General features: G+C 44.7%; 1 protein-coding gene across 3 annotated transcripts in view; it reads right to left on the minus strand.

Moving 5' to 3' along the window:
• LOC129834645 (alpha-ketoglutarate-dependent dioxygenase FTO-like) overlaps positions 1-20964 on the minus strand; it is a 210444-nt gene that overhangs the window by 151061 nt on the left and 38419 nt on the right. For all 3 annotated transcript variants that reach the window (XM_055899828.1, XM_055899827.1, XM_055899829.1), the window contains 3 exons: positions 18787-18866; positions 18435-18578; positions 12490-12609 (listed from right to left, as the gene is read on the minus strand). In XM_055899828.1, coding sequence (XP_055755803.1) covers positions 12490-12609; positions 18435-18578; positions 18787-18866 — 344 coding nt within the window. The remainder of the gene's footprint in view (positions 1-12489; positions 12610-18434; positions 18579-18786; positions 18867-20964) is intronic.

The following is a 20964-nucleotide window of genomic DNA, read 5'->3' on the forward strand; positions in this document are numbered from 1 at the left end:
CATAAGAAAGCATCTGGGGTATAAGGACTAATTTAGGACAGAAAAGATGGCGCTTGACAGAGATGGAGGACACATGGCACTTGCTCACATGAGCATGCTACTAGACTGCTGCCTCCACCTAAAGGTTGATCACAGATTGTAGATAGCAGATTCGGATCAGCACCTCTCTCTTGCCAATAAAAGCTTTTTGCTGACTGGGGGAAAGCCAGGATCTCTCCCAGAAAGTTACAATGTTACACACACTCCAATGCTCCACACCTCATTACCTAAAAAATGCTAAACCAATAATGGGGATTTCCATCAATCTCCTGCAGCATTGCTAGCACAGGAGAAGATGGTTTAGCATGTCTATAGGGACAGAACTGGGCCATTTATAGAGTTAACATTAGAGTAGGGCTGAAAATGCCGTGCTTTAACTATTCCATTGAAAGAACACAGGCCACAGGCTTTTGTGACGCTAGTTTGGAAAGTGTTTTTAATGCTTTTGTATGCTGGGCGCTGTCCTCAGATAATCGCATGGTATGCTTTCGCCGTAAAGCCTTTTTGAAATCTGAAAAAGCGGCTGGATTAACAAGAGGATAAGCTTTTAAATGACGTATGACACTTGTATTGTCATGAATGTTTAATATTACGATGTTTGTATTTTGAATTTCGCTCTCTGCAATTTCACCGGATGTTGTCGAGATGGGGCGCTAGTGTCCCACCTTTCCCAAAGAAGATAATCAGAGAGGAAACAAAGAGACCAAAGATAACCCTGAAGGAGCTGCAAAGCTCCACAGTGGAGATTGGAGTATATGTCCATAGGACCACTTCAAGACGTACACTCCACAGAGCTGGGCTTTACGGAAGAGTGGCCATAAAAAAGCCATTGCTTAAAGAAGAAAATAAGCAAACACGTTTGACATGTGGGAGACATGTGGGAGACTCCCCAAACATATGGTAGAAGGTACACTGGTCAGATGAGACTATAATGTAGATTTTTGGCCATCAAGGAAAACACTGTCTGGCGCAAACCCAACACCTCTCATCACATTAAGAACCCCATCCCCACAGTGAAGCATGGTGGTGGCAGCATCATGCTGTGGGGATGTTTTTCATTGGCAGGGACTGGAAACTGGTCAGAATTGAAGGAATGATGGATGCGCTAAATAGAGGGAAATTCTTGAGGGAAACCTGTTTCAGTCTTCCAGAGATTTGAGACTGGGACGGAGGTTCACCTTCCAGCAGGACAATGACCCTAAACATACTGCTAAAGCAACACTCGAGTGGTTTAAGGGGAAACATTTAAATGTCTTGGAATGGCCTAGTCAAAGCCCAGACCTCAATCCAATTGAGAATCTGTGGTACGACTTAAAGATTGCTGTACACCAGCGGAACCCATCCAACTTGAAGGAGCTGGAGCAGTTTGCCTTGAAAAATCCCAGTGTCTAGATGTGCCAAGCTTATAGAGACATATCCCATGAGACTTGCAGCTGTAATTGCTGCAAAATGTGGCTCTACAAAGTATTGACTTTGGGGGGTGAATAGTTAAGCACGCTCAAGTTTTCTGTTTTTTTGTCTTGTTTCTTGTTTGCTTTACAATAAAAAAATATTTTGCATCTTCAAAGTGGTAGGCATGTTGTGTAAATCAAATTATACAAGGCAACAAAATAAGAAAAATGCCAAAGGGAGTGAATACTTTCGCAAGCCACTGTATGTGACTGTATGAACAGAAAGGCCTGAGATCCATCACTGCTCTGGCTAGAAAGGTATGTGACTGTAGGAACAGAAAGGCCTGAGGTCCATCACTGCTCTGGCTAGAAAGGTATGTGACTGTAGGAACAGAAAGGCCTGAGGTCCATCACTGCTCTGGATAGAAGGGTATGTGACTGTAGGAACAGAAAGGCCTGAGGTCCATCACTGCTCTGGCTAGAGAGGTATGTGACTGTATGAACAGAAAGGCCTGAGGTCCATCACTGCTCTGGCTAGAGAGGTATGTGACTGTATGAACAGAAAGGCCTGAGGTCCATCACTGCTCTGGCTAGAGAGGTATGTGACTGTATGAACAGAAAGGCCTGAGGTCCATCACTGCTCTGGCTAGAGAGGTGTGTGACTGTATGAACAGAAAGGCCTGAGGTCCATCACTGCTCTGGCTAGAAAGGTATGTGACTGTAGGAACAGAAAGGCCTGAGGTCCATCACTGCTCTGGCTAGAGAGGTATGTGACTGTATGAACAGAAAGGCCTGAGGTCCATCACTACTCTGGCTAGAGAGGTATGTGACTGTATGAACAGAAAGGCCTGAGGTCCATCACTGCTCTGGCTAGAGAGGTATGTGACTGTATGAACAGAAAGGCCTGAGGTCCATCACTGCTCTGGCTAGAGAGGTATGTGACTGTATGAACAGAAAGGCCTGAGGTCCATCACTGCTCTGGCTAGAGAGTTATGTGACTGTATGAACAGAAAGGCCTGAGGTAGGGCTACATTACTGTGTGAAAGACCTGTCAGATCCCACTCATGTCTTTATCCTGGGAGTGAAGCTGGCAGGTCTGCTAAGTCTGTTAGAGAGAGAGGAATACATAGTGGACTAGTAGGAGTTCCCTAGGGGTGCAGTCCCATTGTAAAGGCTGTAGTAGAGTACTGTCAGGGCTAATACAGACAGCTCCTCTATAAGGTCCCCAGGCTCTGACAGACATGAGGCTAACTGACCCGTATGAACCCCCGTCTCCTGTACTGGGTGGTCTAGAACAAGACAACCACCATTTACATTCATGAGTAATATGAGTTAGAAAATGGAAAGGATACTATCTGTTTTTAGACTTGTGAATTAATCGCACTACACACACACCCCTGCTCATTTCATTGTGTGTTCGTGCTCCCCACCCAGGGAGCCAGGCAGGCTGCTGGGAGCTGAGTGGGTAAACAGTGTTTATAAGGCAGTTAGCCAGCAGAGAGAGGATGCAGCCCTCCAGGCAGCTCTTACCCAAATAAAACAGACATTTATTACACCGTACATGACCCTCTCATTACACATAAATAGAAATTAATGAGAGCTATATCTGGCGCTCCCCACGGAGGGAGGCGGGCCCCTCTAAAGGACTAGCGTTAATTACACTGTCCTACATCTCACCCACTTAACACCGCCCACTAGCGTGAGCTATCTGGAAGGGAGAGACCACCCCACCCCCCCCCCCCCCACTACCTGCAGTGATCTGATTGCCCCTGTGAGCTTTAGCGAGATGGTATGACCCTAAAAAAGGAGTTGGAGTTGGTTTAAGACATTTCTGGGGGATACTGTACTGTATCGTTGTGTTTTTTTATAGCAAAATAATCATCTTGAGAGTAACGTGTGGAGGTATATGTTGACCAACAAACACACTTGATGTTTTATCTCAGTTGGCTTCTCCACCTCATACAGGACCTCCTGAAAGAGAAACAAACTAAGAAACAAAATAAGGAACTTCCCAGCATGTTACTGAGCTCCACTACTCCTCTCACATCTCCTCCTCTATCACCCATCCTGCATCACATCATCCACCTCCCTCTCTCTCCCCACATCCATTCATCCATCATCTCTACTCCTCTCACTTCTCCTCCTCTATCACCCATCCTGCATCACATCATCCATCTCCCTCTCTCTCCCCACATCCATTCATCCACTATCTCTACTCCTCTCACTTCTCCTCCTCTATCACCCATCCTGCATCACATCATCCGTCTCCCTCTCTCTCCCCACATCCATTCATCCATCATCTCTACCTCCTCTGTCTACCTCTGCCTGACTGCCATTTAAATCCTCCCATTATCTCTTCCTCTACTTTCCCCCACGTGTCTCCTCCCTCCACCCCCTCACCTGAAACGTCCCAAATAATCTGCTGCATCTTCTCCATAATTCCTCTCTTTCTTTGCGATTCTTCAAGCGAATCAGACAATTTTACACTCCTCTTCCCGTCAGGATTCCCCCGTTCTCCTGCTCTTTGTTCTCAACGCAGCTTAACGCACTTAAGAGCCTGAACACGATAGCTGCACTGATGACTTTGGAGAATTAAAATGGGGAATTGCACAACATGTGCAGAGGGGTGAGACTGGGGGAATAGGTAGGTGGGGTACTTCAGTTATGAACTTTGCTACCTGTCTGCTACTACTGTGTCTTGCCTCTACTGTGCCTGCGACACAGAAAGAGTGTACCCACCAACAATAAGGCGTTTATTCACAGATAATAAAATTAAATATCAAGGGGATGAGCCTAGAAGAATCAGAGTGGAATCTTTCTCAGGGGATAAACATACACGTTTGCTACAGGAAAACATGAATCCATTTTACAATATGTTTTTTACTCGCAGAAAACAAAACCACCACCCTTCTGCATCTGGGGGAAAAGGTGGGACTGAATGTTCCTGTCTGCTGCTACACTGTCTAGAGCCAGAGCCTACAGTGAAACAGTACTTCCTCCAACAGTTTGCTTTTCATTCCCACAAAAGAAAAACAGAACCGCCCCTCTGTGTCTGTGTTAATTGACTCGATCCCACATAGAGACGAGCATCAGATCAGTTGGAGAATAAATAATTACACCTGGATCAAAGTGATGCAATAATTGCATGTCAAGTGTTGGTTAACGTTAATGTCTATTGTCAGCAGAAAGAGGGTGTGCTTTGGTATGGGAGTATGGAAACATCTTTCTTTCATCTCTGTTTAACTCTCTCACTGTCTGTCATTCTCTATCTCTCTCTCTCTTGCTCGTTCTCACTCTTTCTTTCTCTCCCTTCAATCTCTTTCTTTCTCACTCTATATATCCTTTCCCCTCTCTCTCTCTCCCTCTCGGTGTCTGTGACAGGAGCAGGCAGGGAGAGGCCCTGCAGCTAGCCCGCCCGTCCTCCCGTCCACAGCCACAGTGAATGTGATTAAACTGAGCAGTGATTAATCTGCTCTGCCCTGTAATTCCTCTTTACCACTTTAATGGATGTTATCTCCCCCCTCTGAAGACTTATCTTGCTGATCAGGGCCGGGCTAGGAGGAAAAACAACCTGCTAAATAAATAAATAACGGAGGAAGGGGATTGGAGGAGCTGCTAAGAGGAGGAGACAGATCAGTCCCTGTAAAGTGCTCATTTGTTTTCTAAGAAAAACAGACAAGTGACTTCAAAGTCTGCCAATACAGTAGAAACACTGTCAACATCACAATCCACCAGACACACACAATGAATTACCCAAACCGGTGTCGATAACAAATATCTTAGTTTTTTATGAACGCACAAAGAAAGAGAGATATTCTATAGGTAATTATAAATGGTTTGGGATGAGAATATACCAAGCAAGAAAATGAGCTGAGGGTTTGCCGAGCTTTTTCTTCATTATGGAATAAGAAGCAAAACAATAGCACTTCCTTATTTGATGTGTCCATATTAGGAGTTCATTTAAGATGAAAAGTAGGATAATGATGTCTCAGACTGCCTCATATATTCCATATACAGTAAAGGCCGACAGCACTGAGCAACTTGGCTCCGGTCTCTTCCCATTGTGTGAACCAAAACACCCCAAATCACCACACAATTCTCCAGAAGACAATGACTTGTATTATGTTTACTGTTAAATTATCAGAGAGAAAAATCACACACACTATTACATCTTTGACTAATAATGACAGCAGATTAAACAGAAACAGCAGGATGTGGTCAATCATTGTTAGGTATTGTTTAAAAATGATACAGAGGAAATCCCGAGAGCGCCTTCAACGTCACGTCAACAGCTGAATTGGATTTAGACCTTGGGAGGCTGTGTGTAGTGTGTGTGTAGTGTGTGTGTAGTGTGTGTGTGCACACAAGGTTGGGTGGCCTGTGACGGAGGCCTTCTGTGCAGTGAAAGGGTTAAAAAATCCCTTTCTGTTCACTCACTCACACACACACACAGTGGTTTTACTGTAGATTCTGTCACACAGCCAATCCCCTAGTGAGATTCCAGTCAGTACCTATGTCTTCAGGTACAAAGCTGCGGGCTGCAGTGGCTGCAGGTAACATAAACACTGCTGCCTCCGCAGCCCCACTCCGCAGCGCACCGTATCTGTGCTGCATGAAATTCTCTAAAGGGGTTTAAGTATTTACCCAGAACACTATCAGGCTCTGACGAAAATGCAGCTTACCCTGTTGAATAAGTACTTCAAAGAGAATCGCAAATACCTTTTGCCTGCGATTTATGCTCCATTTTCTACCCCTCTCTCTCTTACTTTCCTTCTCATTTTATATTTCCCCTCAACACAAGCCGGCTCCGTAATGTAAAATGTATTATCAGCCCTATATTTCCTTTTTAAATGAATAATAACAATAATCTTGGAGTAATTTCTTTTCAGTGTGGAGGGTTGTAAATAGGTTGCAGCAGGTGTGTTAATATAGAGCTGGAGGTAAACAAGGCCGAGCTAGAATGAACACCAGGATTATACACTATTCTATGTTCTGTGATAAGGACAACACACACGACTATCCAGGTAGCCTGGTGCACACACACACGCACACACACACACACACACACACACACACACACACACACACACACACACACACACACACACACACGGAAGGAAGCATAAACTACTCCACATTTCATATACTGTTACATACACAAAATCACAAACACGTACAAATAATCACAGACACTCTTAAAATTACTCAATATCGATAACAGACAGCTACAGTGCATTCTTCTAAAATGCTCAACTAAAAAACTGCTGAGATTTACCAGAATATAATGAATGGTTTTATAATACAAATATATAAAAGTAATAAAAATGCTCTTTAAACAATTTACTGTTTAGTTCACACTTACCATTAATCTGGCATGCATGTGTGTGGCATGTATACAAAACTGTTAGAAAATGTTGCCCTAGAATGTCAAGCTAGAGAGTGAAACAGAGTAGTATGATTATACTGTAGTTAAGGCTCAATAAACTAGAGAGTGAAACAGAGTAGTGTGATTCTACTGTAGTTAAGCCTCAATAAACTAGAGAGTGAAACAGAGTAGTGTGATTCTACTATAGCTTAACCACAATAAACTAGAGAGTGAAACAGAGTAGTGTATTGAAACAGAGTAGTGTGATTCTACTGTAGCTAAACCTAAATAAACTAGAGAGTGAAACAGAGTAGTGTGATTCTACTGTAGCTAAGCCTCAATAAACTAGAGAGTGAAACAGAGTAGTGTGATTCTACTGTAGCTAAGGCTCAATAAACTAGAGAGTGAAACAGAGTAGTGTGATTCTACTGTAGCTAAGCCTCAATAAACTAGAGAGTGAAACAGAGTAGTGTGATTCTACTGTAGCTAAGGCTCAATAAACTAGAGAGTGAAACAGAGTAGTGTGATTCTACTGTAGCTAAGCCTCAATAAACTAGAGAGTGAAACAGAGTAGTGTGATTCTACTGTAGCTAAGGCTCAATAAACTAGAGAGTGAAACAGAGTAGTGTGATTCTACTGTAGCTAAACCTAAATAAACTAGAGAGTGAAACAGAGTAGTGTGATTCTACTGTAGCTAAGGCTCAATAAACTAGAGAGTGAAACAGAGTAGTGTGATTCTACTGTAGCTAAGCCTCAATAAACTAGAGAGTGAAACAGAGTAGTGTGATTCTACTGTAGCTTAAGGCTCAATAAACTAGAGAGTGAAACAGTAGTATGATTCTACTGTAGCTAAGGCTCAATAAACTAGAGAGTGAAACAGAGTAGTGTGATTCTACTGTAGCTAAAACTAAATAAACTAGAGAGTGAAACAGAGTAGTATGATTCTACTGTAGCTAAACCTCAATAAACTAGAGCGTGAAACAGAGTAGTGTGATTCTACTGTAGCTAAGGCTCAATAAACTAGAGAGTGAAACAGAGTAGTGTGATTCTACTGTAGCTAAACCTAAATAAACTAGAGAGTGAAACAGAGTAGTGTGATTCTACTGTAGCTAAACCTCAAACTAGAGCGTGAAACAGAGTAGTGTGATTCTACTGTAGCTAAACCTAAATAAACTAGAGAGTGAAACAGAGTAGTGTGATTCTACTGTAGCTAAACCTCAAACTAGAGCGTGAAACAGAGTAGTGTGATTCTACTGTAGCTAAGGCTCAATAAACTAGAGAGTGAAACAGAGTAGTGTGATTCTACTGTAGCTAAGGCTCAATAAACTAGAGAGTGAAACAGAGTAGTGTGATTCTACTGTAGCTAAGCCTCAAGCCTCTAAATGTCCTGCTCTTTCTTACCTACCGGGGCACAGAAAAACAACAACTAGCACAACCCCCAAAAAAAAAACATTCCCCCAAAAATGATTAATGCTGAAACTGCACACTACAGAACCATAACATCTATAATATTTTACAAACCCATCAAATAAGTGGATAGGGATTAATTGGCCCTGACGACCTTAAAATAATTATATGAACAGTGCAACTCTAAACTCCCAATGAAATTGATACACTTTGATAATTAGATTCTTGGCTCTGACCCGCTGAAGTCAATAAAGGTTATTAAGGCCAATTGCTGTCTAAACGCATTAGAGGCAGAGTAAACTGTCTGTCTATAGGAGGGAGGGAGGGCCTCCTGCACTAGTTCAGCCCAGCACCAATACGATAATCCATTCTCCGTCCGGAGGTTTCTCCTCTCCCGACGGTGTCTGTCTGCACTCTGGAAAGGTTAAGCGAATCCAATCTGGTTTTGTATGGCAGAGCTTTGATCAAATGAGCTCACACTGCAATAACATTTACATTGACCCCCCTCTCTCTTTCTCTCTCTCTCTCGTTCTCTCGCTGAAGCTCCATCCCCTCCTCCCCCTCGCTAGGTCAATAACCTAATCAGCTATCGATGGCGACCTGGCCAGCCTGCGAGTGATTGCTCTGTGCTCCCCCTGAGTCGCTCCCCCTCAGCAGCCCGCCCCAGATTGTTACTGAGGACCAACATTAAAGACAGGGAGCGAGGGAAAGGAGAAGAGAAATTATGAAATGGTCACAGGCCGCGTCCCTACACATCACGTTCCTCCACAACTACATGACGGGAGTGTGACCAAACCCAGAGGAAGAGAGAGAGACTGACAAAGTGGTTACAGGGAGACGCTAGAAGACATGGCCCAGGTACCCCTGCCTGTTTTGTAGATCTTGAAGTATACAAATATATTCAAGTGTGTGGATTATATTTATTGTGAAAGTGGATACATTTTCTTGATACACGCTGAGAGATTTTAATCTACAAGTCTCGTTCAACTGTCAAATGAGGAATGGAGAGAGAGAGAGAGAGAGAGAGAGAGAGAGAGAGAGAGAGAGAGAGAGAGAGAAGGAGAGAGAAGGAGAGAGAAGGAGAGAGAAGGAGAGAGAAGGAGAGAGAAGGAGAGAGAAGGAGAGAGAAGGAGAGAGAGAGAGAGAGAGAGAGAGAGAGAGAAAATACTGTCTGAAATCTCTTTGCATGCCAGCAGCTTTTTAAGTTATGATATGATCAGCCACAGAAGTCAGGGAAAGTGACAAATTAGGGGAGAAGCTGTAGAGTGCAGGCAGAGCTGGTAAATCAATTAAAGTCAAACAGAGTGCATACATTAGCATCATCACACACACACAAACACAAACACACACACACAAACACACACAAGAAAAAAGGAAATATGCAATTTTTTGTTGCTTCTCCCGCACAGCAAAAAAAAATGATATAAAAAAATGAAAGATAATAAATGCCATACCAGTATTTAAAATATTTTGCATAAAGCCAGACTGTCTCTCTCCTTTTGTCAGCCAGGTGGAAGCTATTCATTGTTGCTGGTTTAAGTAAATGTCAGGATTGTATGAGATCCATGATAGTAGGTCCTAGGGGGGCTGGGCTGCGGACCGGGCCCATCCAAACCATAACAGGGTTCCACCCCCCCTCGCTCCATTCCTAGTCTGGATCACAGGGGAACAGAGCCTTTACACCCCTGTCCTTTAACCACGGGGCGCAGTCTGTACCCCTCGTCTTCTAAGAGAGGTGGAACACTGGACCTTCTTCATACAGGTACCTATTCTCATATCTGATAAGCACTTCAATTCCTTTATCTATGCATGGAGCACTCGTGCACCCACCCACCCACACCCAGCTGATCTGAAAAATCTTTATTTAGCCTCTCTCTACCACTGACTTCCATCTACCTCTTGTTGTTTCTATTAGGAAGCCACTTCAATTCATGAGGTAACAGTTTGGAGATAAAAGGAAGAGAGAGAAAACCTCTGGATGTGTTTTATCAGAATGTCATTCAGATGGCAGGGTGAGTATTTGCATGACAACAGGGACTGAGCCCTAGGGAGGAAACTAGCATCTATAAACAGACAGCAGCTTCTGAAATATACTGAACACAATGCAAGGCTATGTATGTCGCAGGCATACACACAAACACACACACAGACACACACACACACACACACACACACACACACACACACACACACACCACACACACACACGCAAATCCATTTCAATAATATACGGTCTTTGTTGTCAATTAAAAACAGCACACACTACTGTGTTTTTCCTTTTTTTATGTGTAAAAATAGTTTATGTATAAGTATATGAAAATATAAACAATGTAAGTAAGTTATAAAATCATTTGACAATTCAAGTAGAAGTGTAATATACAAAGATAAGCGATCGAAAAAAGGAAAATAAAAATGCATATATAAGTGATTTCTATAATACTGAGAAAGGCCTATTTAATCAGTATGTGGTACAATATTGCTTATGAAAGCACAAAGAGCCTTCCTCAACAATAGTGGCCCATTTTATTTGTTCATTTTCCCCAAACACAATGAGCATGGCTTTGATTTACTTAATGGGTCAAAGACAAATACCTCCCTGATAAACTACTTCATGTTGTTTCATTTAGAAAACAACACAATGCACCTTCAGTAAAATACAAAATGATAAAGAAGAAAACGAGTAAATAGAGTTTACAGACGCTAAATGGGAAAGTATTAATTAACAGCATGCCTCTAATATAAAATACAAAATAGAGAATAAACATTGCTCTAAAGGGAATGAGAATTCTTTGAAATAAAAAATGATTCTGTAGACTACTCAAGGCAATGTGTAGCAGACACACGTCTGCTTGTCTGACCAGTGCCAGGGAAAACTAAACGATGAGTGCGGTCTGGTTGACCTTGAGAGAGAGTGAGAGAGTGAGAGTGTGAGAGTGAGAGAGAGAGAGCGAGAGACACACACACACACACAGCTGGTTGACCATCAGAGAAAGAGAGAGAGCCTTCACATCTCACTCCTCCTCCTCTCTAAGTACAGGTTCAAATCACACACTTCATCTAAGCTCTAGATGAGTTTAGAACCGTCTCCCCCTCCTCCTGGCTGTGTGGACGCGAGTGAGCCAGCCAGCCAGCCTGCCTGCCAGCCTGACTGACTGCCTGCCAGCCTGACTGACTGCCTGCCTGTGTCTCAGTGCAGAGCAGCACCGGGCTTCTCCAGGCTCCTCTCTTTATCCCCGCCTGAGTATTAGATGTGATTACTGCTCAGCGCTCCACACTGACAAAGACGGAGAGTACAGAGAGAGAGAGATGGACAGAGAGAGAGAGATAGAGAGAGAAAGATAGAGAGAGAGAGATGAGAGAGAGAGACGGAGAGAGAGATGGAGAGAGAGAGATAGAGAGAGAAAGAGAGAGAAAGAGAGAGAAAGAGAGAGAAAGAGAGAGAAAGAGAAAGAGAGACGGAGAGAGAGAGAAAGAGAGAAAGAGAAAGAGAGAAAGAAAGAGAGAGAGAGAGGGAGAGAGAGAGGGAGAGAGAGAGGGAGAGAGAGAGGGAGAGAGAGAGAGAGAGAAAGAGAGAAAGAGAGAGAGAGAGAGAGAGAGAGATGGAGGGAGGGAAGGAGAGAGAGTGAGGGAGAGAGAGGGAGCACAGCTCTGGTCTTGGCTGTTTCAATGATACAAGAGTGCCCCCTACTGCTCCACTCTGCAGAGTTACAACACACACTTTGATACAACAGCAGAGCTGAGATTGGACTATCACACACACACACGTGCGCAGTCACACACGTACGGTAAACAGATGTGACTAAGTAGACTTCAATGTGAACAACCCATCCTCTCTCATTGATGAAATGACTGAGAAAATGATGTGTCAGAACAATTACTAGTCCCTTGTGATATGGTGAAGATCTGAGTAAGACCATGTTGAACCAGACATTCTTAATATCACACCCGGGGTGTGACACAAAGACATTTCACAATCACACCTGCACTCTCTGATTATTATCGGTGTAGTTTGTGCAATGAACTCAAGCACAGGCACATTTGAGGTTACACAGATGTATACAGCCAATCAGCATCAGATCCTGATGGAAGCTGTCCACTGTGAGAATGCTGATCAGGTTGGAACAGGAACACTACACTAATAAATGAATGAACTGAAGTGTTACAGTGAAGTTCTTTGTGATTAGACTTTGTATGGCTCTTAAATGGCAAATCGTAGACAGTCAACCTTACTACTACACACTAGTATGTGTTATTACTGGGTCCCAGTGGGTCTCTGTGCAGTCTTACCATGAGCTCCATCTCTCTCCAGTCATTCTCCAGCTGCCCCATGGGTCTGGCCCACCAGCTGCAGAACCGGGTGTAGCGCTGGCCCTGGAACCAGTACTGCCTCAGCCACTCAAACTCCACCTGCACAAAACACAACACAGTACAGTCAGGTAGAGGAACCATATAGGATTATAGGAATAGTTCAGATCCTAGACAGGCAGCTGTAGATCAGTCAAGCCGTATGAAGCCCAGATGGAAATAATGGAAAGCGCAAACTTGCAAAGACATGGAGGTACAAAGACATGGAGGAACAAAGACATGGAGGTACAAAGACATGGAGGTACAAAGACATGGAGGTACAAAGACATGGCGGTACAAAGACATGGCGGTACAAAGACATGGAGGTACAAAGACATGGCGGTACAAAGACATGGCGGTACAAAGACATGGCGGTACAAAGACATGGCGGTACAAAGACATGGAGGTACAAAGACATGGAGGTACAAAGACATGGCGGTACAAAGACATGGAGGTACAAAGACATGGAGGTACAAAGACATGGAGGTACAAAGACATGGCGGTACAAAGACATGGAGGTACAAAGACATGGAGGTACAAAGACATGGAGGTACAAAGACATGGAGGTACAAAGACATGGAGGTACAAAGACATGGAGGTACAAAGACATGGCGGTGCAAAGACATGGAGGTGCAAAGACATGGAGGAGCAAAGACATGGCGGTACAAAGACATGGAGGTACAAAGACATGGCGGTACAAAGACATGGAGGTACAAAGACATGGCGGTACAAAGACATGGAGGTACAAAGACATGGAGGTACAAAGACATGGCGGTACAAAGACATGGCGGTACAAAGACATGGCGGTACAAAGACATGGAGGTACAAAGACATGGAGGTACAAAGACATGGAGGTACAAAGACATGGCGGTACAAAGACATGGAGGTACAAAGACATGGAGGTACAAAGACATGGAGGTACAAAGACATGGCGGTACAAAGACATGGAGGTACAAAGACATGGAGGTACAAAGACATGGCGGTACAAAGACATGGAGGTACAAAGACATGGAGGTACAAAGACATGGAGGTACAAAGACATGGAGGTGCAAAGACATGGCGGTGCAAAGACATGGCGGTGCAAAGACATGGAGGTGCAAAGACATGGAGGTACAAAGACATGGAGGTACAAAGACATGGAGGTACAAAGACATGGCGGTACAAAGACATGGAGGTACAAAGACATGGCGGTACAAAGACATGGAGGTACAAAGACATGGAGGTACAAAGACATGGAGGTACAAAGACATGGCGGTACAAAGACATGGAGGTACAAAGACATGGCGGTACAAAGACATGGCGGTACAAAGACATGGAGGTACAAAGACATGGCGGTACAAAGACATGGCGGTACAAAGACATGGCGGTACAAAGACATGGCGGTACAAAGACATGGAGGTACAAAGACATGGAGGTACAAAGACATGGAGGTACAAAGACATGGAGGTACAAAGACATGGAGGTACAAAGACATGGAGGTACAAAGACATGGAGGTACAAAGACATGGAGGTACAAAGACATGGAGGTACAAAGACATGGAGGTACAAAGACATGGAGGTACAAAGACATGGCGGTACAAAGACATGGAGGTACAAAGACATGGAGGTTTATCCGTCTATCAACGCCAAGACGTCTACTGCGCTTTAGAGCACGAGTGAGAGACAGGAGATAACACAAGTGTAAATCTGTCTGTTGGGGATTTCCCCTAATCAGATATGTGTAGAGAATGAAGTGTACTGGAGTCGAGACTTACTAGAATGTCTGTTTACACAGATGGTCATCCCTATGAGAATAGACAATACACCCCTCTCACAATACACCCCTCGACCCCCATTTCCCAAACCAACCCGACCCTAGACGCCTATACCCCACATTGCTCCACCCTCTCCTCACTCCTCTTTCCTCCTCCCTCGCTCCGCAGGGGAATGACAGTTTACTTCGCAGAGCGGCTCACCTCTCCTCCACTGGGAGTGTTTATGTTTTCAGCTCTTTTGAAGTGCTGATTTAATCCTCACAAGGACACGTCACGTAGCCAGGTGTATGTATGTATGTATGTATGTATGTGTGTATGTGTGTGTGTGTGTGTGTGTGTGTGTGTGTGTGTGTGTGTGTGTGTGTGTGTGTGTGTGTGTGTGTGTGTGTGTGTGTGTGTGTGTGTGTTTGTCTGAGAAAGTGTGTGTGTCAGAGATTGCCCCAAATGCCGGTGATGCAAATGCAAGGCGCTCTGAGTTGCCCTCCCCAAAACATCCTACAAAGCACTGTTCCAGTATCATCCTCCCAACAATACATACACCATTTCATTTGACATAGACAACTGTAGAACACAAGGTGAGGAGTACAAAAGAGTTGCATATCAAATGTGAAAGTGACTACAAGACCTACTGTTCATCTCCAACTACTAGTCTGTGTATTGTTCTTGTAGGGGGCATTAGTATGTATGGTACAGTGTTATATTAGCTCTATAACACATAAGCACAATACAGAGGAAGAAGATGACAAGAATACAAAGCCATTTCCACTTCACCCTTTGTTCAGTGGCTATGCAGTGGCACAGGATACAGAGAAACTGTCCATTTTGGATATAAAGGGGGCTGATCACAGTGGTTTGACATGCAGGGGCTGGGTAACGTACGGGGGGGTACATGGGCCATAGCACAGTTCAGCACCTTCACAACCACTCCATACAACAGACCCTTCAAACAAATGTCAGGCTTTATGGCTCTTCAACCCTCCACTACTCCACTCCCCCCCTTGAACAGTACAGCTCACACACTCAACAAAGCAAGAGAGAGGGGACAAACATAGACTGTCCTTTCTCTACCTCCACCCACTGCTCCCCTTCTCTCTCTGATTGTCCGTCTGTCCTTTACTGAGGGAACACAGCCTGTGGCTCCGCTTTGAGCCGACATGGACTCCTAGCCCCCGCGGAGCATGGCGATGGCAGCCTCAAAGCCAGGCGACTGCGGCATCTGTGGGATGCCTGGCATTTGGAGCCTGAGCCGCCCGGCTGTGAGTTACTGAGAGGGGAACACTGACTAAATGCCACCTGCCCAGGTAGAGAGATCGAAAGAGAGAGCGGGAGAGAAAGATGGAGAGAGTCATCGCCATCGTTAGGCTAGATTTTCTCCTCTGCCTAGCCCGCTCTGGGTTCTGGGAGCAGGGAGACTGAGGGGTCCCTCCCCTGTGGTGTCTCCTGTCATCTCTCCAGGTGACGGACGTGCTAACTGTACATTAGCACTCCGCTCAGCCTCCCACTCACCATAGCGACCCAGGAGTCAAAGCCAAGTGGTCTCTTTCAGTATTTAATGAAGCAGGGTTTTTCCACACCTCTCGGTGGTCCCCCAGCGGACTTGACCAATCAATTTCCGTCTGTTCCATGCCGTGCGGCCCTCGAGGTAGGAGCTGATGAGAGACGGATCGATATCAACCTGCCTCTTCTGTTTACTTTCCTGGACCTGCTCCCACATCACATCAACCAGGAGCACTGAGCACTGTTCCCTGTCTCCAGAGGTACAGGACACACTTCACACTCATCACACCTGGCTACCATGGACACACACTTACAGACAAGGACACACTCACACATACCTTGAGGAGATACAAACTGTACTCACAGACTCACTCACACAACCTGTCCTTGCTCACCTATAGGCCTATAGACAATAATATGCTCCAAATTACACATTTCAATTACATTCTTTCTCAACTGAAAATAGGATAAGAAAAAACTGTTCCCTACAGGTAAGTCACAAACTCTCTGACTCCACAAGGAAGAGTGGTGTGTGCTTTTAGCTACTTGACAAACACTGTTACTCACTAGGGAGAGAAAGGCCTGGCCTGGAAAACATACTGTACAGGACAGAGGAAGGTCAGAGGAACTACCTGGCTGATTACACTTGTACTTTACCTTCCCCCATCTCTAGCAGAACCAGACATGTGGGTCTTACTTAGTGTGTCACTCCCTCCAATATTTACTGAGCAGGGACAGGCTTCATTAGGGGGGTCCCAGAGGGCACACTGTCACACACCCACCTGGGTAGTGACACGATGGCTTTAAATGAGACAAGACGTGTCTGGGATTAGCATTTCAAAGCCAAACACACACACACAGACAGGGCTGTGTGGCGATGGGCTGTGATGCGATGCTAGCCCCCTGTTCGTTCCACCGTTCCAACACACAGACAGGAAGATTTGAGTAGAGGCGCCAGGAGGGCCTAGAATCAGCTAGAAAACGGTCTCTCTCTCTCTGCTATGCCAGGTGCTGTTCTCCTGTCCTCTACCCATCAACCCCTGCTTCAACTCCCTCCTCTGGCTATTAACATTCTCCCCCTCTCCCTGAACACACGTTCCTCAGATGGCTGACGTTCAGCTTCATCCCCACCACAACCCTAAACACCCCCCTTCCCCCCTCTATCCCTACCCAAACCACTGTCAAACCCCCTCTAAGCATACACATCACACAGTACATCAGCATCAGCCAGGCAGCCGGCCGGCCGGTCGATCTCCTGTTTATCACTTTTTAAGGAAATACCCATAAGGTGTTGGTCAGGTCAGTCTGTCTGACGAGCCTCTGCTTGTTCGCTCTACGGTCGTCCATGTCAAACACGACCCATGCAATATGCGCCCGCTAACCGCCAAAACTAGCCGTCATAATAAATAACTCTGCCAACAACACATCATTTAAGTGGATGTTCTGCCCTCATGGGCAACTCAGAACAAATGGCCCAATCCATCATCGTGGTCCTGGGGACGCCAGGTAGAGTAGAGCGGGGCCAGGCCCCCGAGAGAGAGCTCCATCCCCTCCTCTCCCAGCCTTTTATAAATAGCTCCTGTTTTCCTAAATAACCAGCGTGCGCCCCCCAGCCAGGACTACACTGGGTAATCCTGTGGTGCTGCGCTGTGAGCAGGTGTTCTCTCTCTGCGATGGAGACCAGGTGTTGGCTAGGCCTCTCCCTCTCTCTCTTTCTATACCCCTCTCTATACCTCTCTCTCTCTCGTGCTCTCATATTGTCTGAATAATTAATACTGGCTAAAACCTTTAAACAACCTCACGCCAAGTTCATCTGTCATGGCGTCCCGTGTGGTTCCTGACTCGGCCCGCTGCTGTGGTTACCTGGGAGTAGTGAGGATAACACATGCGGAGGGGGAGAGGTGAAGTGCTATTTTAACCATTAGCCCCTGGCAGTCAGGGGCAGGCTGGGCTGCAGAACGCTGTATTGAGCAAGCTGCCACTGTAAAGCGTGAACGGCCCCCATAGGGTCTCAGGGCCCCGGAGCCAGATTCACTGATTGTTCTGTGTGAAAGGGGCCATGATCTCGAACCTTAGACAAACAAGAGCAACCTGGACTTATGAAATATTTCTCCCATAACATAAATACCCACTGTAGCTATGAATGATGTCAACTTAAACGTTGACAACCTCTTTATTTTCCTATGGAAGGGCCTTAACCCTGGTTATGTGACCGAAAGTAGAAAGGGAAAGATTATACACAACTACCCTTTCCTTGAATGAGGGCAGAACTTTTTTGGTTCCAGGTAGAACCCTTTTGAGTTCTGTTTACACAGAGGGTTCTACATGGAACCCAAAAGAGTTCTACCTGGAACCAAAAGGGTTATTCTATGGAGATAGCCAAAGAACCCTTTTGGTTCCAGGTAGAACTCTTTTGGGTTCCATGTAGAACCCTCTGTGTAAACAGAACTCAAAAGGGTTCTACCTGGAACCAAAAAAGTTCTACCTGGAACTAAAAAGGGTTCTCCTATGGGGACAGCCGAAAAACCCTTTTAGGTTCTAGATAGCACCTTTTTTTCCTAAGAGTGTAGGTAGGACACAAAGTTAGGCCTATCGTAGAACCCCAAAAGTTAGTCACACACAGTCACACACACCCACCTCGTTGTGTATCTCCTCGTAGCCTTGCAGGGTAGCTGGCAGCAGGGAGAGAAGGCTGTGGGTCCCTGTTTCTGGGTCTGTGCTCAGGTTAGACAGGGCCTCCCGGCAGCGAGACTGGATGTAGTCCAGGGTCCCGGTGGAACACTGTGAGGACAGACAGTCAAAAAAGGTTGGGAGATAATGCATGTATTCTGGGAGCATAAGGGCCTCTTGGAATTCTAGAATAGAAGGTAGAATAGAAGGTCTGTTAAAGAAAGGTAATGGAATATACGGTATCCTATACAATAAATCAATCATTATTAGAATCAGGCCAGGGTCTCCAAGCCCCCAGTGTACCCCAGACCCCCCTCACCTCCGCCACTCTGTGTGTAGAGCTGAAGCGGGCCGAGTCTCCAGCCAGAACACAGTGCTGATGGGTCCTGTTCAGATCATCTGGGGACAGAGGAGGACACACCACAGTCACCACACAACCAACACCAGTCAACTATCCCAAATATTAAGAGGCAATGATGTTCACAACAATTTACTATGAATATAGGTCTACACAAATGCCAAATGTTTTCATTCTGTTTTAACCTTTGTTAGGACACGAGACACCACACTTGTCCACTAGTGGAATGAAGATCGAAAATATAATTGAAATGTCTGTTTAATAACTTTTGCCTCTTTGTCATGATGTGCCTGAGTTATCACCTTGTCGGACCATTTCTCCCCACTCAAACAGATGGATCGTTTCAAACATTTCTTGCTAACCTAACAATGCAATCGCTAATCAAAAAGTTGCAACACCTCTCATTAACTGGTTTATCCCGTTTCGGAGGTGTTTTCATTTTTTCCCCAGAAATGCTAATATTTCTGCTAATGATCTACTTATTTTCACAAACATGTTAAATGTTGGCCATTAGATTGTTAACAGTGGAATAGTACAGCCTCTCAAGTGTACCACTGTTCACTGAAAAGTGACCTGTTTCAAGGTGTCAGTGGTTCAGGACAGGTTAGGGCATGGGTGTATTCATTAGGGCACACCATTATGTAGGTGGAAACTATGTTGAATAATAATGAACTACATTTTTCAATCTGACTCCATTATTATGTGAATAAATGCAACAGACCCTGTTCGTCTCTGGAGGATCTAGCAAGATGGTGAACAATTGCATCACCAACTCAGTATGACTATAATGAACATGTGTCTATCTTGCAGCGTTATGCAGTTATTAAGAGGCTAGATACAAATAGCTAATCCTGGCAACCAATGTTCTAGCATTAATTTATTGATGCACGATAAAAAAACATTTGCTGCTCCACACCAACTAAACAGACTGCCAGGTCCTCTATCTACCAATCTCTGTCCAGCAGCAGGATCAGTGAAATGTGAGCATCTACTTCATTGAACAAACACTGTCAGATCTGTTTCATTCCCTCATGATGGAGGTCTCATATAACAAACACTGTCAGATCTCATTCATTGCCTCATGATGGAGGTCTCATATAACAAACACTGTCAGATCTCATTCATTCCCTCATGATGGAGGTCTCATATAACAAACACTGTCAGATCTCATTCATTCCCTCATGATGGAGGTCTCATATAACAAACACTGTCAGATCTCATTCATTGCCTCATGATGGAGGTCTCATATAACAAACACTGTCAGATCTCATTCATTCCCTCATGATGGAGGTCTCATATAACAAACACTGTCAGATCTCATTCAATCCCTCATGATGGAGGTCTCATATCAACAAACACTGTCAGATCTCATTCCCTCATGATGGACGTCTCCTATCAACAAACACTGTCAGATCTCATTCATTCCTTCATGATGGAGGTCTCATATAACAAACACTGTCAGATCTCATTCATTCCTCATGATGGAGGTCTGATATCAACAAACACTGTCAGATCTCATTCATTCCCTCATGATGGAGGTCTCATATCAACAAACACTGTCAGATCTCATTCATTCCCTCATGATGGAGGTCTCATATAACAAACACTGTCAGATCTCATTCATTCCCTCATGATGGAGGTCTCATATAACAAACACTGTCAGATCTCATTCCTCATGATGGAGGTCTGATATCAACAAACACTGTAGGATCTCATTCCTCATGATGGAGGTCTCATATAACAAACACTGTCAGATCTCATTCATTCCCTCATGATGGAGGTCTGATATCAACAAACAATGTCAGATCTCATTCCTCATGATGGAGGTCTCATATCAACAAACACTGTCAGATCTCAATCATTCCCTCATGATGGAGGTCTCATGTAACAAACACTGTCAGATCTCATTCATTCCCTCATGATGGAGGTCTCATATCAACAAACACTGTCAGATCTCATTCATTCCCTCATGATGGAGGTCTCATATAACAACAAACACTGTCAGATCTCATTCATTCCCTCATGATGGAGGTCTGATATCAACAAACACTGTCAGATCTCATTCATTCCCTCATGATGGAGGTCTCATATCAACAAACACTGTCAGATCTCATTCCCTCATGATGGAGGTCTCATATA

Source organism: Salvelinus fontinalis, chromosome 35, assembly GCF_029448725.1.
Source record: "Salvelinus fontinalis isolate EN_2023a chromosome 35, ASM2944872v1, whole genome shotgun sequence".
NCBI lineage: Eukaryota > Metazoa > Chordata > Actinopteri > Salmoniformes > Salmonidae > Salvelinus > Salvelinus fontinalis.